General features: G+C 45.7%; 2 protein-coding genes across 6 annotated transcripts in view; one reads left to right on the top strand and one right to left on the bottom strand.

Annotated features, from left to right (window-relative positions):
* The window catches only part of LRRC36 (leucine rich repeat containing 36), a 42,229-nt gene extending 28,537 nt beyond the window's left edge, over positions 1-13,692 (bottom strand). For all 4 annotated transcript variants that reach the window (XM_044987768.1, XM_044987769.1, XM_044987770.1 and 1 more), the window contains exons 1-4: positions 13,598-13,692; positions 8,436-8,563; positions 7,197-7,389; positions 2,403-2,502 (exon numbers count right to left, since the gene is read on the bottom strand). In XM_044987768.1, the coding sequence (XP_044843703.1) occupies positions 2,403-2,502; positions 7,197-7,389; positions 8,436-8,563; positions 13,598-13,667 (491 nt within the window). In that variant the 5' untranslated portion in view covers positions 13,668-13,692. The remainder of the gene's footprint in view (positions 1-2,402; positions 2,503-7,196; positions 7,390-8,435; positions 8,564-13,597) is intronic.
* Positions 13,693-13,738: 46 nt separating this feature from the next.
* KCTD19 (potassium channel tetramerization domain containing 19) overlaps positions 13,739-14,160 on the top strand; it is a 56,234-nt gene continuing 55,812 nt past the window's right edge. For both annotated transcript variants that reach the window (XM_044987767.1, XM_044987766.1), the window contains exon 1: positions 13,739-13,875. In XM_044987767.1, the coding sequence (XP_044843702.1) occupies positions 13,873-13,875 (3 nt within the window). In that variant the 5' untranslated portion in view covers positions 13,739-13,872. The remainder of the gene's footprint in view (positions 13,876-14,160) is intronic.

Below are 14,160 nucleotides of genomic sequence, written 5' to 3'. Positions count from 1 at the left end.
CTTATGCCCAAATAAATCTGTTAGTCTTTAAGGCACCACCGGACTCCTTGTTGTTTTTAAGGAACTTTTATTGAGTGCCATCAGGGCCCACATGGCCAGTTCATGTGCGACACTCTGGGGCACACTAGAATTCACACCCCAACTAGTGCACTTTAATGCACCATATAGACAAGCCCTCCGTGTGCATCAGCAGGCTCCGTATGGAAAGTTAGTGTGTGACATGTTAGCGTGGGTATATTCATGCCCCCAGCTTGCTGCGAACTACATGGTCATGTATACAAGCCCTTACATTAACTTAAAATGGACTCAGATTGGATGGTCTAATATTGCTTCCATTGAAGACAATGGTAAAACAGCCAGTCCTGGAAGTGGCTGAGATCCCTAATTTTTCCCTGAAGACAGTGGGAGTTGGGAAACAATCATCACTGTTCAGGAGGCACTCAGAACCTCCTGGGATGGGGAACACAATGGGTTTAGTCAGAGACAGGGCAGAAAAATATGTTGAATATATCTCAGGGTTCAGGCACTCTATCCTCTCTCTGTATTGTTTCAGCTATGTAAATGCGATCAATATTTTGTTAAAATATTTGCAAAGTTATTGGTATGTAAATAGATTTTCAAGACTTGTATATGCCAATCTGGAACAGAACCCTCTGCAGCATTTAAAATATTGTTGATTGTTACTTTGGTGAAGCAAGGAGAGAGAAGTACTATGAATAATGCTGTATGTTGAGTGGAAAAAGGAAGTCCTTAGCACTGTTGTATTTGGGTCCATTACAGAAGTTGTGCTGCAGACAGAGTTGCTTTATACTTGTGAAAACTCAGTGGCCATGTTGTATAAAATTACAATCACTGAACAGATTGGTCTCTGTGTTTGAATCTTTGGCTTTAATAAGATGAATATTCAACAGTTATACTACAGCTGAGAACAATGAGAAGCAGTGGCCATTATTGCCAAGGGCAATCTAAACTTCTTTCTTATAAGACCTGGGGAAATGGCAACTAATTATTTAAGGGCAGCCTGAGGCAACAAGCCTACAGAGAACAATGGGAGATGGGAGCCATTTTGTAAATGGACAATTCTTTGTGAGTGTCTCCGAAAGAGAAGATTCATTAACTGAGTCTCTGCTGACAAATACATTTTCTTTTATGAAAAATGGCAAAAATTCCCTTAACCCAAAATTTTTTCCCCAAAACTACCTGTTGTCTCACATATGCTCAATTTTTTCCTCATAATTCTGGTGTAGATAGTCAACATTGGTTTAAAGATGCACACTAGACCCGATTTTCAGAAGTATTCTGCGCTCACAACTGGGACCTGATTTTCAGAAGTGCTCAGTAGCCAGCAGCTCCCAATGAGAACAGTAGGAGCAGTTAGGTGCTGAGGTCTTTTGCAAATGTGGCCCATCACAATAAACAGTTAAAACCCCTGCCAAATTTTAGTCAGAGATTAATTCCAAAAACACTCGCATTAGAAATTTATGATAAGAAGCTAAAAAACCTACACAAAAAATTAAAAGGATATGAATTATCATGGTGTAAAATTTCATACAGAAAGACAACTACCCGTAGAGACAAACAGAAATGGATCCCCCGTTTGAAGCCTATTTCAGCATGGAATTGCATTTATTGAGACATGACAAGCACTTGCATGTCTGGTGTTAATAAGACATTGCAAAACACTGCTGGCCCCATTTTTAAAAGAGCTCAGGTCCTATTTAGGCACCCAGCTGAAGCAGCCAGATTTTCAAAGGGAGAAAATCTTGCCACTTGAGTTAGGCACCTAAAAGGAATCTGGGCAATAGCTTGTCCTTTATAGTCAGAGAAATTATATACTTGGGTGTGCCAGTTAATCATGTTGTCTGTTACCTTTCGTAGCACAATCCAAAGCAATATATTTTGTAGTACAGGTACAACTTACGGTGCTGTATTTATAAAACAAAGAACTAAGACAATTTAGAGACAGCTGAGTTGAATAATACAAAACCCTATGAATTAGCAAATTGACACAAAGCAAAGAAAGACAGATTTCCCAATGATACAGCTAAAGTGTGTCCCATAACATTCCCTTCTGTTGTAGTGCTTAGTCACTTTTTAGATAATCAGTTGAACAGATTTTTGGCAGAACAGTAAAGTACTAATCATTGTTTACAGCCCATGATTTCTACAGCAGGTAATTCCAAGAGATAGTAACTATCTACCATCAGGACCAAACTGAAGTCAGTGGAGTGCCATCTGTTTACCCAAAGCTGATTTTGGCCCAGAGACTCTGGGTATGTCTACACAGGGATAAAAGCGGAGGGTTTGTTATATTTATTTCCAGGGACTTTGTCTACATGGCAAAGGAACATCAAGTCGCTACGTAGGGTACTATCAATTAAATACAAAACAAACATGCTTACCTTACGCTTTCTTTTTCAGAAAATAAACTCTCCTCTTTTCTCTTGAGGCCAAAATGCAGTATGGCAGCTTTTCTTTCACTCTCCCTAACTATTCTGTCATCTAAAAAGAGGAAAGATTATTTGAACATTTGTAGATTTCTTTTTGCCTATAAGCACACTAGTGTTACAGTATAGCCCTGACGACTGTTATCACAAGTGCAAGCAAAAACAGACTCTCGACATTGCCACAGCAACAGCATGTATACTGCATAACCACAACTCGGGAAAGTAAAATATTAACAATTAAAGCCTTTCTCACACCAGGTGAAATTCCATTAATTATTAGAAAACTGATAACAGATTAACCTAACCCAAGACTAAAGATATATATAACCCCCTTTGGAATGTATGGGATAGTCTCACAGTGCAGCTGCTAATATTATTACAAAAGTATTTCCATATGAATACTCAGTGTATCAATTTATTAGCAAGTTAATTCAAAATCAGAAGGGAATTAATTTCTAAGATTCTGATAAATTGCTTTATTACTCATTGCCCAAATTTGCGTATTTAGTGTCACCAAGAAATGTAAGATGAATGCACTGAATTTTTTTGTTTGTGGGAGTGGTAGCAACTGTTTAAATTACGAGTACATAAACAACTCCACTCTACCCTCCCTCCCCCTTTCAATTACTTATGACTTTCTTAAACTTTCACTTTTCAGGCTGTAATTTTCAGACATTACGCTAACGTGTGCTATATACACTTAAGATAGCTCTGCCAAGCAAGCCTAAAAAGGAGACACACTGCAAAGTAACACACAAGTTGCTGTGTCCACAGAGCTGGAGCTTCCCTCACTCATGTCTGGAGCTAGGGATTTGTCTATGTGGGGCGGTAATGTGCTCTACGGAGGTGTGATTTTTAAAGCGCACTAACATGTAACACATTAATTGGGCTGCACAGCCCCTGCTGGTGGGCTTTAACGTAGTGCTGCCTGAAATAGTATTACATTAAGATGCATTATGGAACTTTTAGTGTGCACCTGCATTGTCTACACAGATCAATTGATGCACAATACATTAGTGCGCTTTAGAAATCACAACCCCATAGAGCGCATCACCCCACCGTGTAGTCAAGCCCTTAGACGTCGGTGGCCATATCCCAAGGTTCTTTGCACTGCAGTAAGCTGATGGTGGTGGTTTTGGCACCGGACAAAAACCTGTGGCTACAGAGATGTTTGTGGGGTTAAGGGCAGAACATTGGAAGTGGAGGCTACTGGAAGAGTTAGAGCACAAGCAGTGGGGCCTAGCAGCCTCCAGCCTTTTGGAGTGCAAGTTCTATCAACTCAAGACGGAAAGAAGTTACAGTCTGCTCCCCTTCCTGTCACCGGGTGTGTTGTCTCCAGATCACATCCTGTGACTAGTAAACAGAGATCTCACCTTTCCCCGGCAGGTAAACCCCATGTCAGAGTTCTAGGCTGAAACATGGAGCTCTCTGACTAAAAGATACATTCGCTGTTGGGACTCTCAGTGGTGTTCTAGACTGGGGGTGTGGGTAAGTAATACAGCGCGTGCTGTGCACATTACTAGCACTTTGGGGTGCTTCTATAGCTCATAAGTACCCAGGAACATTTTGCCCATAATGCTGAAATTATCACCTCATTGTCCCTTCATTCATTCATAAATTTATATCAGCACACATGAGCGGGCACCACTCCACGATAAACAATCAGCAGGTCTGAAGAAGACAAAATGCAAGTCTCTCAAGCTACCAAAAGGCCCATCAATGGAACCCCTGTTCCTTAGCAAAACTCCAATCCCTGTTACGTTAAGCCAAAGATTTTCAAATGGCTTCCCAATTCAATAAGTCTTTTAGTCTATGTCATGAAGCTTTCTAGACTCTGGCTCCGGCTGACCACTGGAGGGAAAAGACCCAGAGGTGTGGCTCTCCATGGAGAATACCCCCCTGCACACCACAAACAGTCTAACCCAAGGAACCAAGAAGATTGTAAGTCCTGCAATAGGATATATTAGAGGGAGATCTCCCAGATGGGAGAGTCCCATATTCCAGGCTTTAAAGACCATAACTAACATCCTGAATTGCACTCAAAGAATAATCGGATAGCCCAGTACAGAGCACTGGTGTTACACGCTCAGCAGCTCACCCTCCTTAAGAAGTGTGTTACACAGTATTCTGCACCAGTTGAAATCTTCAGGTATTTTTCAAGGACAGCCAGAAGCAGAGCACATTTTCGTCACTTGGCTAGGCATGTGATGAGCTGAGATGTCCCTCTTTCTCCCTGTTCTTATTCCCTTACTCTTCTTTGTCCCCCACCTCACCCCACTTAAAATGAATAGCTCAACAACAACAACATGTAACTAACACAAAATCGAGCATTCATTGGTTTATATGTTATAGCCCCATCCCCACCCCTTCATTTGTTTAGGTCTTTTAAATCCTAAGCCCTCCAGGGCAGGAACAGTCTGTTTGTAGGACCTAACACAATGTGTCCCAGATCCCCCAATATGCTACAGAACTACCTGAGCCAATTTGATGGTTGTTACAGAGCCTGTGAGACCCCAGATGAATATAATAAAATCAGTGTAGACATTTGTTACAGGGTGACTGACCCTTTAAGAGGGAGCAGGGCCAGTGTACCTGTGCTGCACCAGCTGACCCAGGGCTGGTCTACCCTTAAAACACTGCACAAGGACAGCTGTGCTGCTCTAGCGCTTCAGTGAAGATGCTACCTATGCCAACAGGAGGGCTTCTTCCATCAGCATAGATACTCTATCTCCCCCAGAGGTGGTGGAATGGGAGAAGCTCTCCCATCAACATAGCACTGTCTACACCAGGGGTTAGGCTGGAATACCTTATAGCAACCTAATTTCTTAGTGCAGACCTGGCCCCGGATTGGGCTTTAAAGGAGGGCCCTTGACCTGGGGAAGTAAGAAAGACCTGATGAGTCAGAACTAGGAAGCCAGGTTTCCAGAGTCCCCCGGGAGAGGAGGCAGAATGAGTGCCTGAAAGGTAAAGAGGAAACATCCCCTGGGACTTATAGCCCAGCGTGAACTGCAGAACTGTGTTTGCTTAAGTTTGGGACAATAAAACCATCTAAAAGAGACTCTGGGTGTGTGTGGCAATGGATCCTTTGCAGGCTGGGGAGAAGCCTGGCCTCGTTACAACATTGAAATCGATGTCCACAGCAAAACACCTGATGATTCCAAAGCCAGGCCTAAAAAGATCTAAGTCAAGGTGGGGAGGAATTCAAGGGAGCAGAGTGGTGCTGTTCATTACTATGGCTGCAACAGAGATTTTAAGCTAGGATCTAAATACCAATAGTTAACTTTTCAAGTGTGCCTCTGAATTAGGAGCTTAACTTCCACTGACTTTGAATAAGGTCTAGGCGTTCTTGTGCTGGAATCACTTTTGAAAAGGGACTGAGGCCTGGTCTATGCTACAGGGTTAGGTTGACGTAAGCTGCCTTGTGTCGCCGTAGCTGTGGAAGGGTCTTCACTTAAATTTGGCTCTCGCCGACATAAGTGCCTCTCTATGCTGATGTAGTAACACCACCATCCCAAGCGGCGTAGAGTCACAGTTGATGTAATTAGGTGGCCGCAGTGGCAGTGTAGAGGCTGCATTACTTACAACTGTTACAGCAGCCATCCCACAATGCCCCACGCTGACAATACAACTGATAACAAGCGCTCCTGGTGAAGACGCAACACTATTACAAGGAGCCAAGCGTGTGTGCACGCCAGTGATTTAATAACTGTGGTGTCTGTATGCTGACTTAAGTTAGGTTGACAAAGTTTTGTCATGTAGACATGGCCCAAGTTACTCAAGGCTCTTTAAAGTTTTAGCCCAAGTATACGTACTTACCTTAGTCCATTTTGGGGTTGGAGTGCCTCGTACATGCCAAGTTAGGGGCAGAATTATTAGCCACACTTCTCCCTGATTCATAGTCACTGTGCACTGAATTGAATATCCAAACGGAGAAAGGCTTGCCAGCATAGGGCATACTTCACTTTACAGTCTACTGCCATGGCAACAGCCTGCGAAGTCAGACATACTGCTTTGACTTCAGCTCTTTCACATGGATTCTGTACCGAAGTCATAAACCTGCTTTTAGCTTCAGTTATTTCCATAGCAACAGACTGCAACGTGATAAATTCAGGACGAAGACTTAATTCTAGGTCAAGCATAAATTGATGCTGGGGTCTAATCAAGTACCTTCAAACAGTCGGAAAAACACAGAATTATAAAAAATTAAACTGGAGAGCAGCTCTGTAGAAAGAGTCTGTAGAAACAGTCCTTACACACAGCAGAAAAGATTGTAGACTAGGGCTGAGCCTTTAAGAAGCAACACAGGAATAAACAACTTTGTGGCTGAGTCAGCATTACTAGGAGCGCCTTATGTTTTTCATTTGCTATGCTGAGGATTTAAATCTGTACTTGTACATTTGTAAAGTTACATTTATACAATTGTTTGTTTTGATTTTCTAAGAAAAGGAAGGAAAAATACTGAGCTGTTAAATTTGAAGAGCTTGTAAGTTCTCTGAACCACAACTATGGGAACGGTAGAGATTACTAGTTTTGCCAGCTTTACCTGCAGAACTTGGAAGAACCACAATTTGCATGATTATAAACTCAGCAAGAAGGGAGGAGCCTGAGGAGCTGACAAACGACATGGGAGAAAGGCTCCTGCCCGTGGTGCGTATGAACTGCCACAACAGTTTATGACACTGATCCAGTAATAACAGATTTCTGCTATTGAATACCTTTTCTTCAGCATTCAACAGTAATATCTCTCACCCAGTTTTTCCAGGGCTTGTAGCGTGTAGACAGTGAACAGTCTATAATCTGATTCTTTTCTGGTAACGGGGTTGAGGCGCAGATCCAGCTCTGAGAGGACTGGTAATGTTTGGAGGCGTGACACTTCCAGCAAGGATGAGATATGATTGTAATATAAATTCAGATTTTGTAACAAATATAAATATTCAATACCCTGTAAGGAGAAAAACAACGTTATATATTTAAAAGAGTAGCAGCATGGTATAGTCTTTAGCGCACTAAACAGGGAGACTTCCTCAGACTTACTGTGGCACACTGGTCAAGTCTTTTACATTCTTTGCACATCGATTTCCCTATCTGTAAACTGGTGATAATTATGTATAGCTTGGTAAAGCACTGGGAGATATTCAGATAAAAGGCACTCTAAAAGGACTATTATCCTGTGATCCAAATAGAGATAGAAAGCAATACAGGATAACCTCTGATAAGCAAACATCATTTAGCCAATCAGTTCTGAATGGGTTCACTTTCTCCCAATTGCCTTTCACAGCACATGTGGCTTACCACACACCCATTTGTCTGAATATTTTGGAGAAATATTCATTTCCGCTGAACTTTTTTGGGGGGGACTTTTGTTACCTGGAAAGGTGATTGAACTCTGAGAGTGACCCAGCTGTAGTAAGTGGAAATGGAGGCAGGGAGCTGTAGCAACACAATGGGGTGCTTGGGAGGTGGCAAGCCAGCCATACTTGCTACGAGAAGTTTGACTGCAGAGAAAGTCAACCCAGAGGAAAAGGAGCTAAGAAAAACTGTAGAATGGTTACTCTGAACCTGAGGAGCTGGACATCTTTATGAGTGCTTGTCTACCCTGCTGAAAAGGGAGGCACAACTTCTTTTGGGGTTTTTTGGTTGATACTATGTAGTCAGGAGCAAATCCCTTTGGGGTTTTTTGGTTCATTGTTTTTTTCGCCTTGCTTTGTCATGAGGGAGAACTGGAATTGTTTTTACAGGGCCCAAATTCATTTCCCGACCTCAAAGAAGGAAACAGAACTCTTTGCCTGGAGGAATGGGACTGACAGGTTACCAAAAGGGTAATCATGAAGAGTTTTCCCTGCCTGAGGTGAAAGGAAACCGGTTGTTTTAATCAAGTTATCAGATTGACTAGATTTTTAAAAAAATTAATTGTTAATCCTTTATAACACCAACCCTCTTACAAAATATCTTGAGGTTGCAGAGTTCAACAGAGAATGGGGAACTTACCTCTAGACTGACAATCATATTTCTGGACAGATCTAATGATTGCAAGCTTTTAAAATTTTTGAAGGCATCTCCAAGGGAGTGGATTTTCCCTTCATATGTTCCCTGCAGTGAGAGGGACTCCACCTGTTCTGAAAGGAAAGAACTTGTAAAGGTCCTAAGGTCTCTCCGAGTTTTCTAAAAACTGAATGTAACTTATATTTTAGACTGTTCAATAACTCCAGTTTCATCAGCTGCTTGTATGTGCAAGAGCCTTACTTTTTCGTTTTTAGAGGTCTCTCTTGTTCAGTAACAGGGAACTGAAGTGCCCTTTTCTGAGAGAAAATCTGACCCTGCTAGAATTCTGCGGTGAATGCCCCAACTGCCCTAGAAGAGGGGGAAAATCACAGTAATACTTCCTTTAAAATAACCCTTATTTCAGGACTGTAGTGTCCAGACCCACCATAGAAAACTGATTTACGTTGCAGGTGTCATACCCTTTAGAGCTCCACAGGGGAACTAGCCTGGAGGGGAAATGGGCAATTTTGGCTTATATAGCACTCTATTCTGCTGGTGTCTGTTACCATGACCCAACATTATCTACACTACCAGTGCAGAGTATTTCCCCTAAAGTATGTGGGTGAGTCCTTATTTAAAAAAAAAGTGCCATAACACACTTCTGGTACTTCCTCAAAAAGTGCGAGAATGGTGTTCCAAAGCATTCTGGCATGACTTGACCCCTGGGAAGAGTGTTTACTCCAGGTCTGCCATGCCCTGCTGGCTTCTCACCAAGTTTCTCTTCCAGTTGTCTATCAGCATCTGGATACACCTTGGGTCAATCTTGAGCTACTACTGTCATTCAAGTCATAATATGAAGACTGTGGCAGGGTGGACTAGTCCAGAGGGCCCCTGCTGGAGGCCTCATGGCCCTGTGTCTCCCTGCCCCAAAATAGAGCAGCGAGAAGTCCTCCAAGCAGCCTAGAGTGGCTGCAGAGGAGCAGCCAACCAGAGAGGCTGCTGGAGTGACCAATAAGGGGCCAGATAAAAGGCAAGCAGCAGAGCAGAGTCTTCAGTTGCCCTGTGGAGCTTGATGAGGGAGGACTGGGTGCTTGGCTGACTAGACAAACAGGACCAGGACCACGGACAGCTCACTGCAGAGAGCTCGCCAGACAGAACCACCCAGGGAAGGCTGCCAAAGACTGGATGCCTGGCTGTCTGGATAGAATAGCAGCAGGACCACAAGAAGGTCAGGGTGGGCAGGCTGAGCCTGGAGGACTGAGCACAGAACCTGGCCAGACCAGATAAGGGTACCGAGATGAGTCCTGCTAATCTGGTTGCAGACTGAGCCCAGGGAGGGCTGCTGAAAAGGACACCAGCTGAGGGTACCAAGATGGGCTCCGGCTGGGTGGTTGAAGAAGGCAGTGCCTCTGGAAAGAAGCCTAAGAGCTATGGCCCCATACCAGGGCCAGGATAAGAACCCGGGACTCTATACGCTGGAAGTGGGGACAGCGTATGCAGCTTGGCTGGAGGGCTGAGTTGCCGAAGACTTGCCGAGAGAACCACTGGCTGGGGGGTGCTCACGAGAGGCGGGTGCCACCCTGTTGAAAAAACTAAAATCAAATGCAGGATCACACCCAATCAACTAAAGGGGGCTGCCCGCACGATGTGGGTGCCGCCCCTGAAAAGAACTGTGATTGCAGGTACATCGGCCAAAGAAAGGGGGCGCTCATGAGACGCAGGTGCCAACCCCATTACAAAGACCAAGCGTGGATACGCTTTGCAAGAACTCAGTTGGAAGAAAGCAATGTTTAAGGGATTTGCTGCAAAAAGATTTTGCTGTATATTAAAGACTATGAATTACTTCCACAGCAGCTCAGTCTCAGCCTGGAGTTTGTTTGCATTGAACCTTAGAAGATTTGGTCTCCTGACAGCAGGTGATAACTGTAAATTGTTATGATCGCTCTCTTCCTGTGTGACCTGATCATATACTATAGCTAGGGTGACCAGATGTCCCGTTTTTAAAGGGACAGTCCCCCTTTTTGGGACTTTTTCTTATATAGGTGCCTATTACCCCCCACCTCCCATCCCGTTTTTTCACAGTTGCTATCTGGTCACCCGAACTATACCTGGTTTAATGTGCATCCTTTCTCAGCATCTCTGGATGTCAGGAAGTAGTCTGCAGTTCTCTCTCTTTTGATATGGCTAACATTATGCAGCTACAGCAATGAAAGAAATTGAATCCTTGCCATTCCAGCTTTTTTTTAATTAACCTGTTGACTGCGTACACTCAATTGATCTCACTACAGCCAAACTACCATAACCACACATTGACTGTGTAGCCAGCCTTGGGAACATTCAGCCAGGAATTAATTTCTATTCAGAGCAGGGCTTGACAACTGCACTGTTGCTAGTAGGCATATTTTCCTGGCAACTGCCATCAACTACTGCAGAACTGAGTTTTAAAAAAAAAATAAACTACAGCTGCAAGCCCTTATGGCTACAAACAAAACTCCTCAGTCCTAACCAGAGTGTAACAGATGCAGTGCTGTCTGTGTGAATTTGCAGATAGTGCCAGTGCCTTTGCTGCTGTTCAGAGCCATTCCATGCAGCAGCTGAGTGAAAACTAACCTGGTTCTCCTCTGTTTTCACTACTGCTATTCAGTATCTTGTGGCCAACCATGAAACTGACAAAAGTCTAATCAATTCCACTTTGCTGCTGCTTGGCAGAATGAGGGAATGGAGCTGTGTGCTGGAGAAGAAAACAGAAGATAAACAGACCAGGGAAGGATAAAGTAAGAAACCCCTTGCAACAGCTGGAAAGCTGGGGGAGGGATAAGGAGACACAAACCAACCCTTGCAGCAACCAGGAAGCTTCTGAATGAGAGGGATGAACAGAAAACGACTATTCAGGCTTGCTTCACACAGCAGGTTGGGGACTGGAAGGTGTTGGCTTCTCACCTGGGTAATGACATGGGACAGTAGGAAGTTTTCACCTTTCACACAGGCATTTGGCTAGAGGGATTAGTCCTCTGTGATGTGTATGGTGAAATTTCACCACTCCTATGTGTGAGCAGGTGTGTAGTAGTGGCTGCATGGATGGGTGTATAATATGAGAGGGCACAGGAGGAAAGTAACAGAAGAAAGATGAGAGAAAACACAAGGGCTTCGAATCAGCCAGAATAGGGATTCAAATCTGGATCTATAGGGGCAGGTCTACACTATGGGGGAAAATCGATATAAGATACGCAACTTCAGCTACGTGAATAATGTAGCTGAAGTCGAAGTATCTGATATTGAATTACTTACTGTTCTCACGGCGCGGGATCGACGTCCGCGGCTCCCCATGTTGACTCCGGTACCGCCGTTCGCGTTGGTGGAGTTACGGAGTCGACATGAGCGCGTTCGGGGATCGATATATCGCGTCTAGATGAGACGCAATATATCGATCCCCGAGAAATCGATTGCTACCCGCCGATACGGCAGGTAGTGAAGATGTACCCTAGGAGTGCCCTAATTACTAGGCCAGGGCTACGCCCACGCCCACAATGACTGTCTTTATGCAAGGCTCAATCTGGTGGACTCAGGACGTGCCTACTGCATTGGGCCCTGCAGGGGAGATAGATGGGGAAAAGCCTACCTTGAGAATCCTGCCAGCGCTTAGTTGCCAAATGTCAGGACGTAGGTGGCTCTGCTCGTGCCCAGTGGCAGAAGCTTAGGAACTTCAGCTGGCAGTTGAGCAATGTTTTTTGTGATGGGGGTGGGCCTAAGTGTTGGTCTTAAGCACCTTAAGAGGGAGTTAGCCACCTAAGTCCTCTTGTGAATCTAGCCATTGGGGGGGGGGGCAGGGGAGGTGCCTTCCTGCTGTTTATTGTTCATGAGTTGCCATACTCAGTGCCGATAGTATTTGCCTCATGGAAATGAGTGCGCCAAAGGAGAGACATGTTTCTCTGACTGCATAGACTACCAGAGAGATTGAACAGACTATGCATCATAGTACTGATTGTCAGATTTTTCCACTTCAAAGATCCCTCTGAATCATACTACTGTTTTGTATCTGTGCACACTACTGCACGATGAACTAGAAAATGCTGCTAATACTATGCAGGTACTGTTTGTTCCCCACTATGTGCTTGCAGCACTTTGTCTATAGGAATGTATCACTTCAATAGGGCTTGTGGGATCTTACACAAATGAGACCTTTGTGAGGGTCCCCCTGTCCATTACTATTTCAGCTATTGCTATGAACTTCAATTTTTTTAGGGAAGTATGGAGGTACTAACAACTGCCAAGTAATGTATCAGAACCAGCATTGTACACTTCTATATAACCTGTTGCTGACCTCCCACTATTACAATGGATTAGCATATGGTTTCATATCAAAAGGACACATTTTACTATTATTACTAAAATATTTAATTTGTCGTACCTCAATGCATCATAAAAACCAGTGTCCTATTATGCTGGGGCTAAGCAAGCACAGATGTTGTCTTTTGACATGGACTATGGGAAACCTGCCACCCTTATCTTATGTGCATGGCTGCAGCGTGCACCTGTACAGATGGCTACTAGCGCACATGCCCTGTTGAATGAGCGTAATTTCCTGGACGGTCAGACCTGGTACTCGCGTGCAATCACTGCTCCCTGGGTTCCTGTGCTTCCAGCCATCACGGTTCCACAAACAGCCCTGCCTACCCCAGTGTCCCCCAGTACCCCGTTGTGCCCCAGCACCCTACCGGCTGCCCCATACCAGCCCCTGCTGCAGCCCCCAAATACCCTGTGGCCCTGATTCTCCTCCCCATGCTCCTAGATCCTGCTGCTGCCCCCCAAATACCCTGGGGGCCCTGATTACGCTCCCATGCACCAAATCCCTGCTGCTGCCCCCAAAAACCCTGGAGCCCTGATTCTTCCTCCCCCCACAACCTCAAGCCCCTGCCCCAAATACCTGGGGGCCCCATTCTCCCCCCTGCACCAAACCCCTGCTGCTGCCCCCAAATACCCTGGGGCCCTGATTACTCCTCCATGCACCAAACCCCTGCTGCTGCCCCCAAATACCCTGGGGCCCTGATTCTCCCCGCCCCCCAACCTCAAGCCCCTGCCCCAAATACCAGGGGGCCCCTTCTCCCCCCAGTACCCTGGTGCTGCCCCGTCAGCACTTCCCGCATCCCCAGGCCTGCCGGGGGCGGTACCTGGGCCAAGTCCCCGCAGCGCCGCCTGCTCCCGGATCCAGGCCTCGCTGAGCTCCAGCTGCAGCGCCATCCCCGCCTTGTTGCCGGGCAACGCAGCCAAACACCCACAGCGCGCGCGCACCCCGCGCCGCGAGCCGAGGACACGGCACGCGCAGAGGTCGGAGAATGGAGGGCGCGCGCAGCCCCGCGGCACGGCCCGTTACTGGAACCTCAGTCCAGCCCCTTCCCTCCCCGCCCCACCCCGCGCGGGAAGAGGGGCCGCCGCCGCCTTCGCCATGGTATGAACCATGTAGGGGGAGGGGAGAGCGGCCCCCATGGGATCAAAGGGGAAGGGGCAGCCCCCCATGGAATCAAAGGGGGAGGAGAGAACTGCCCCCTATGGGATCAAAGGGGGGAGGAGGAAGCGGCCCCCCCATGGGATCAAAGGGGGGAGGAGAGAGCAGCCCCTATGGGATCAAAGGGGAAGGGGCAGCCCCACATGGTATCAAAGGGGGGAGTAGAGAACTGCCCCCCACAGGATCAAAGGGGAAGAGAGAGCGGCCCCCATGGGATCAAAGGGGGGA

This window comes from Mauremys mutica, chromosome 14, assembly GCF_020497125.1.
Source record: "Mauremys mutica isolate MM-2020 ecotype Southern chromosome 14, ASM2049712v1, whole genome shotgun sequence".
Classification (NCBI taxonomy): Eukaryota; Metazoa; Chordata; order Testudines; family Geoemydidae; genus Mauremys; species Mauremys mutica.
The sequence above is the reverse complement of the archived record's forward strand: the minus strand, read 5'-3'. Positions and strand labels throughout refer to the sequence as shown.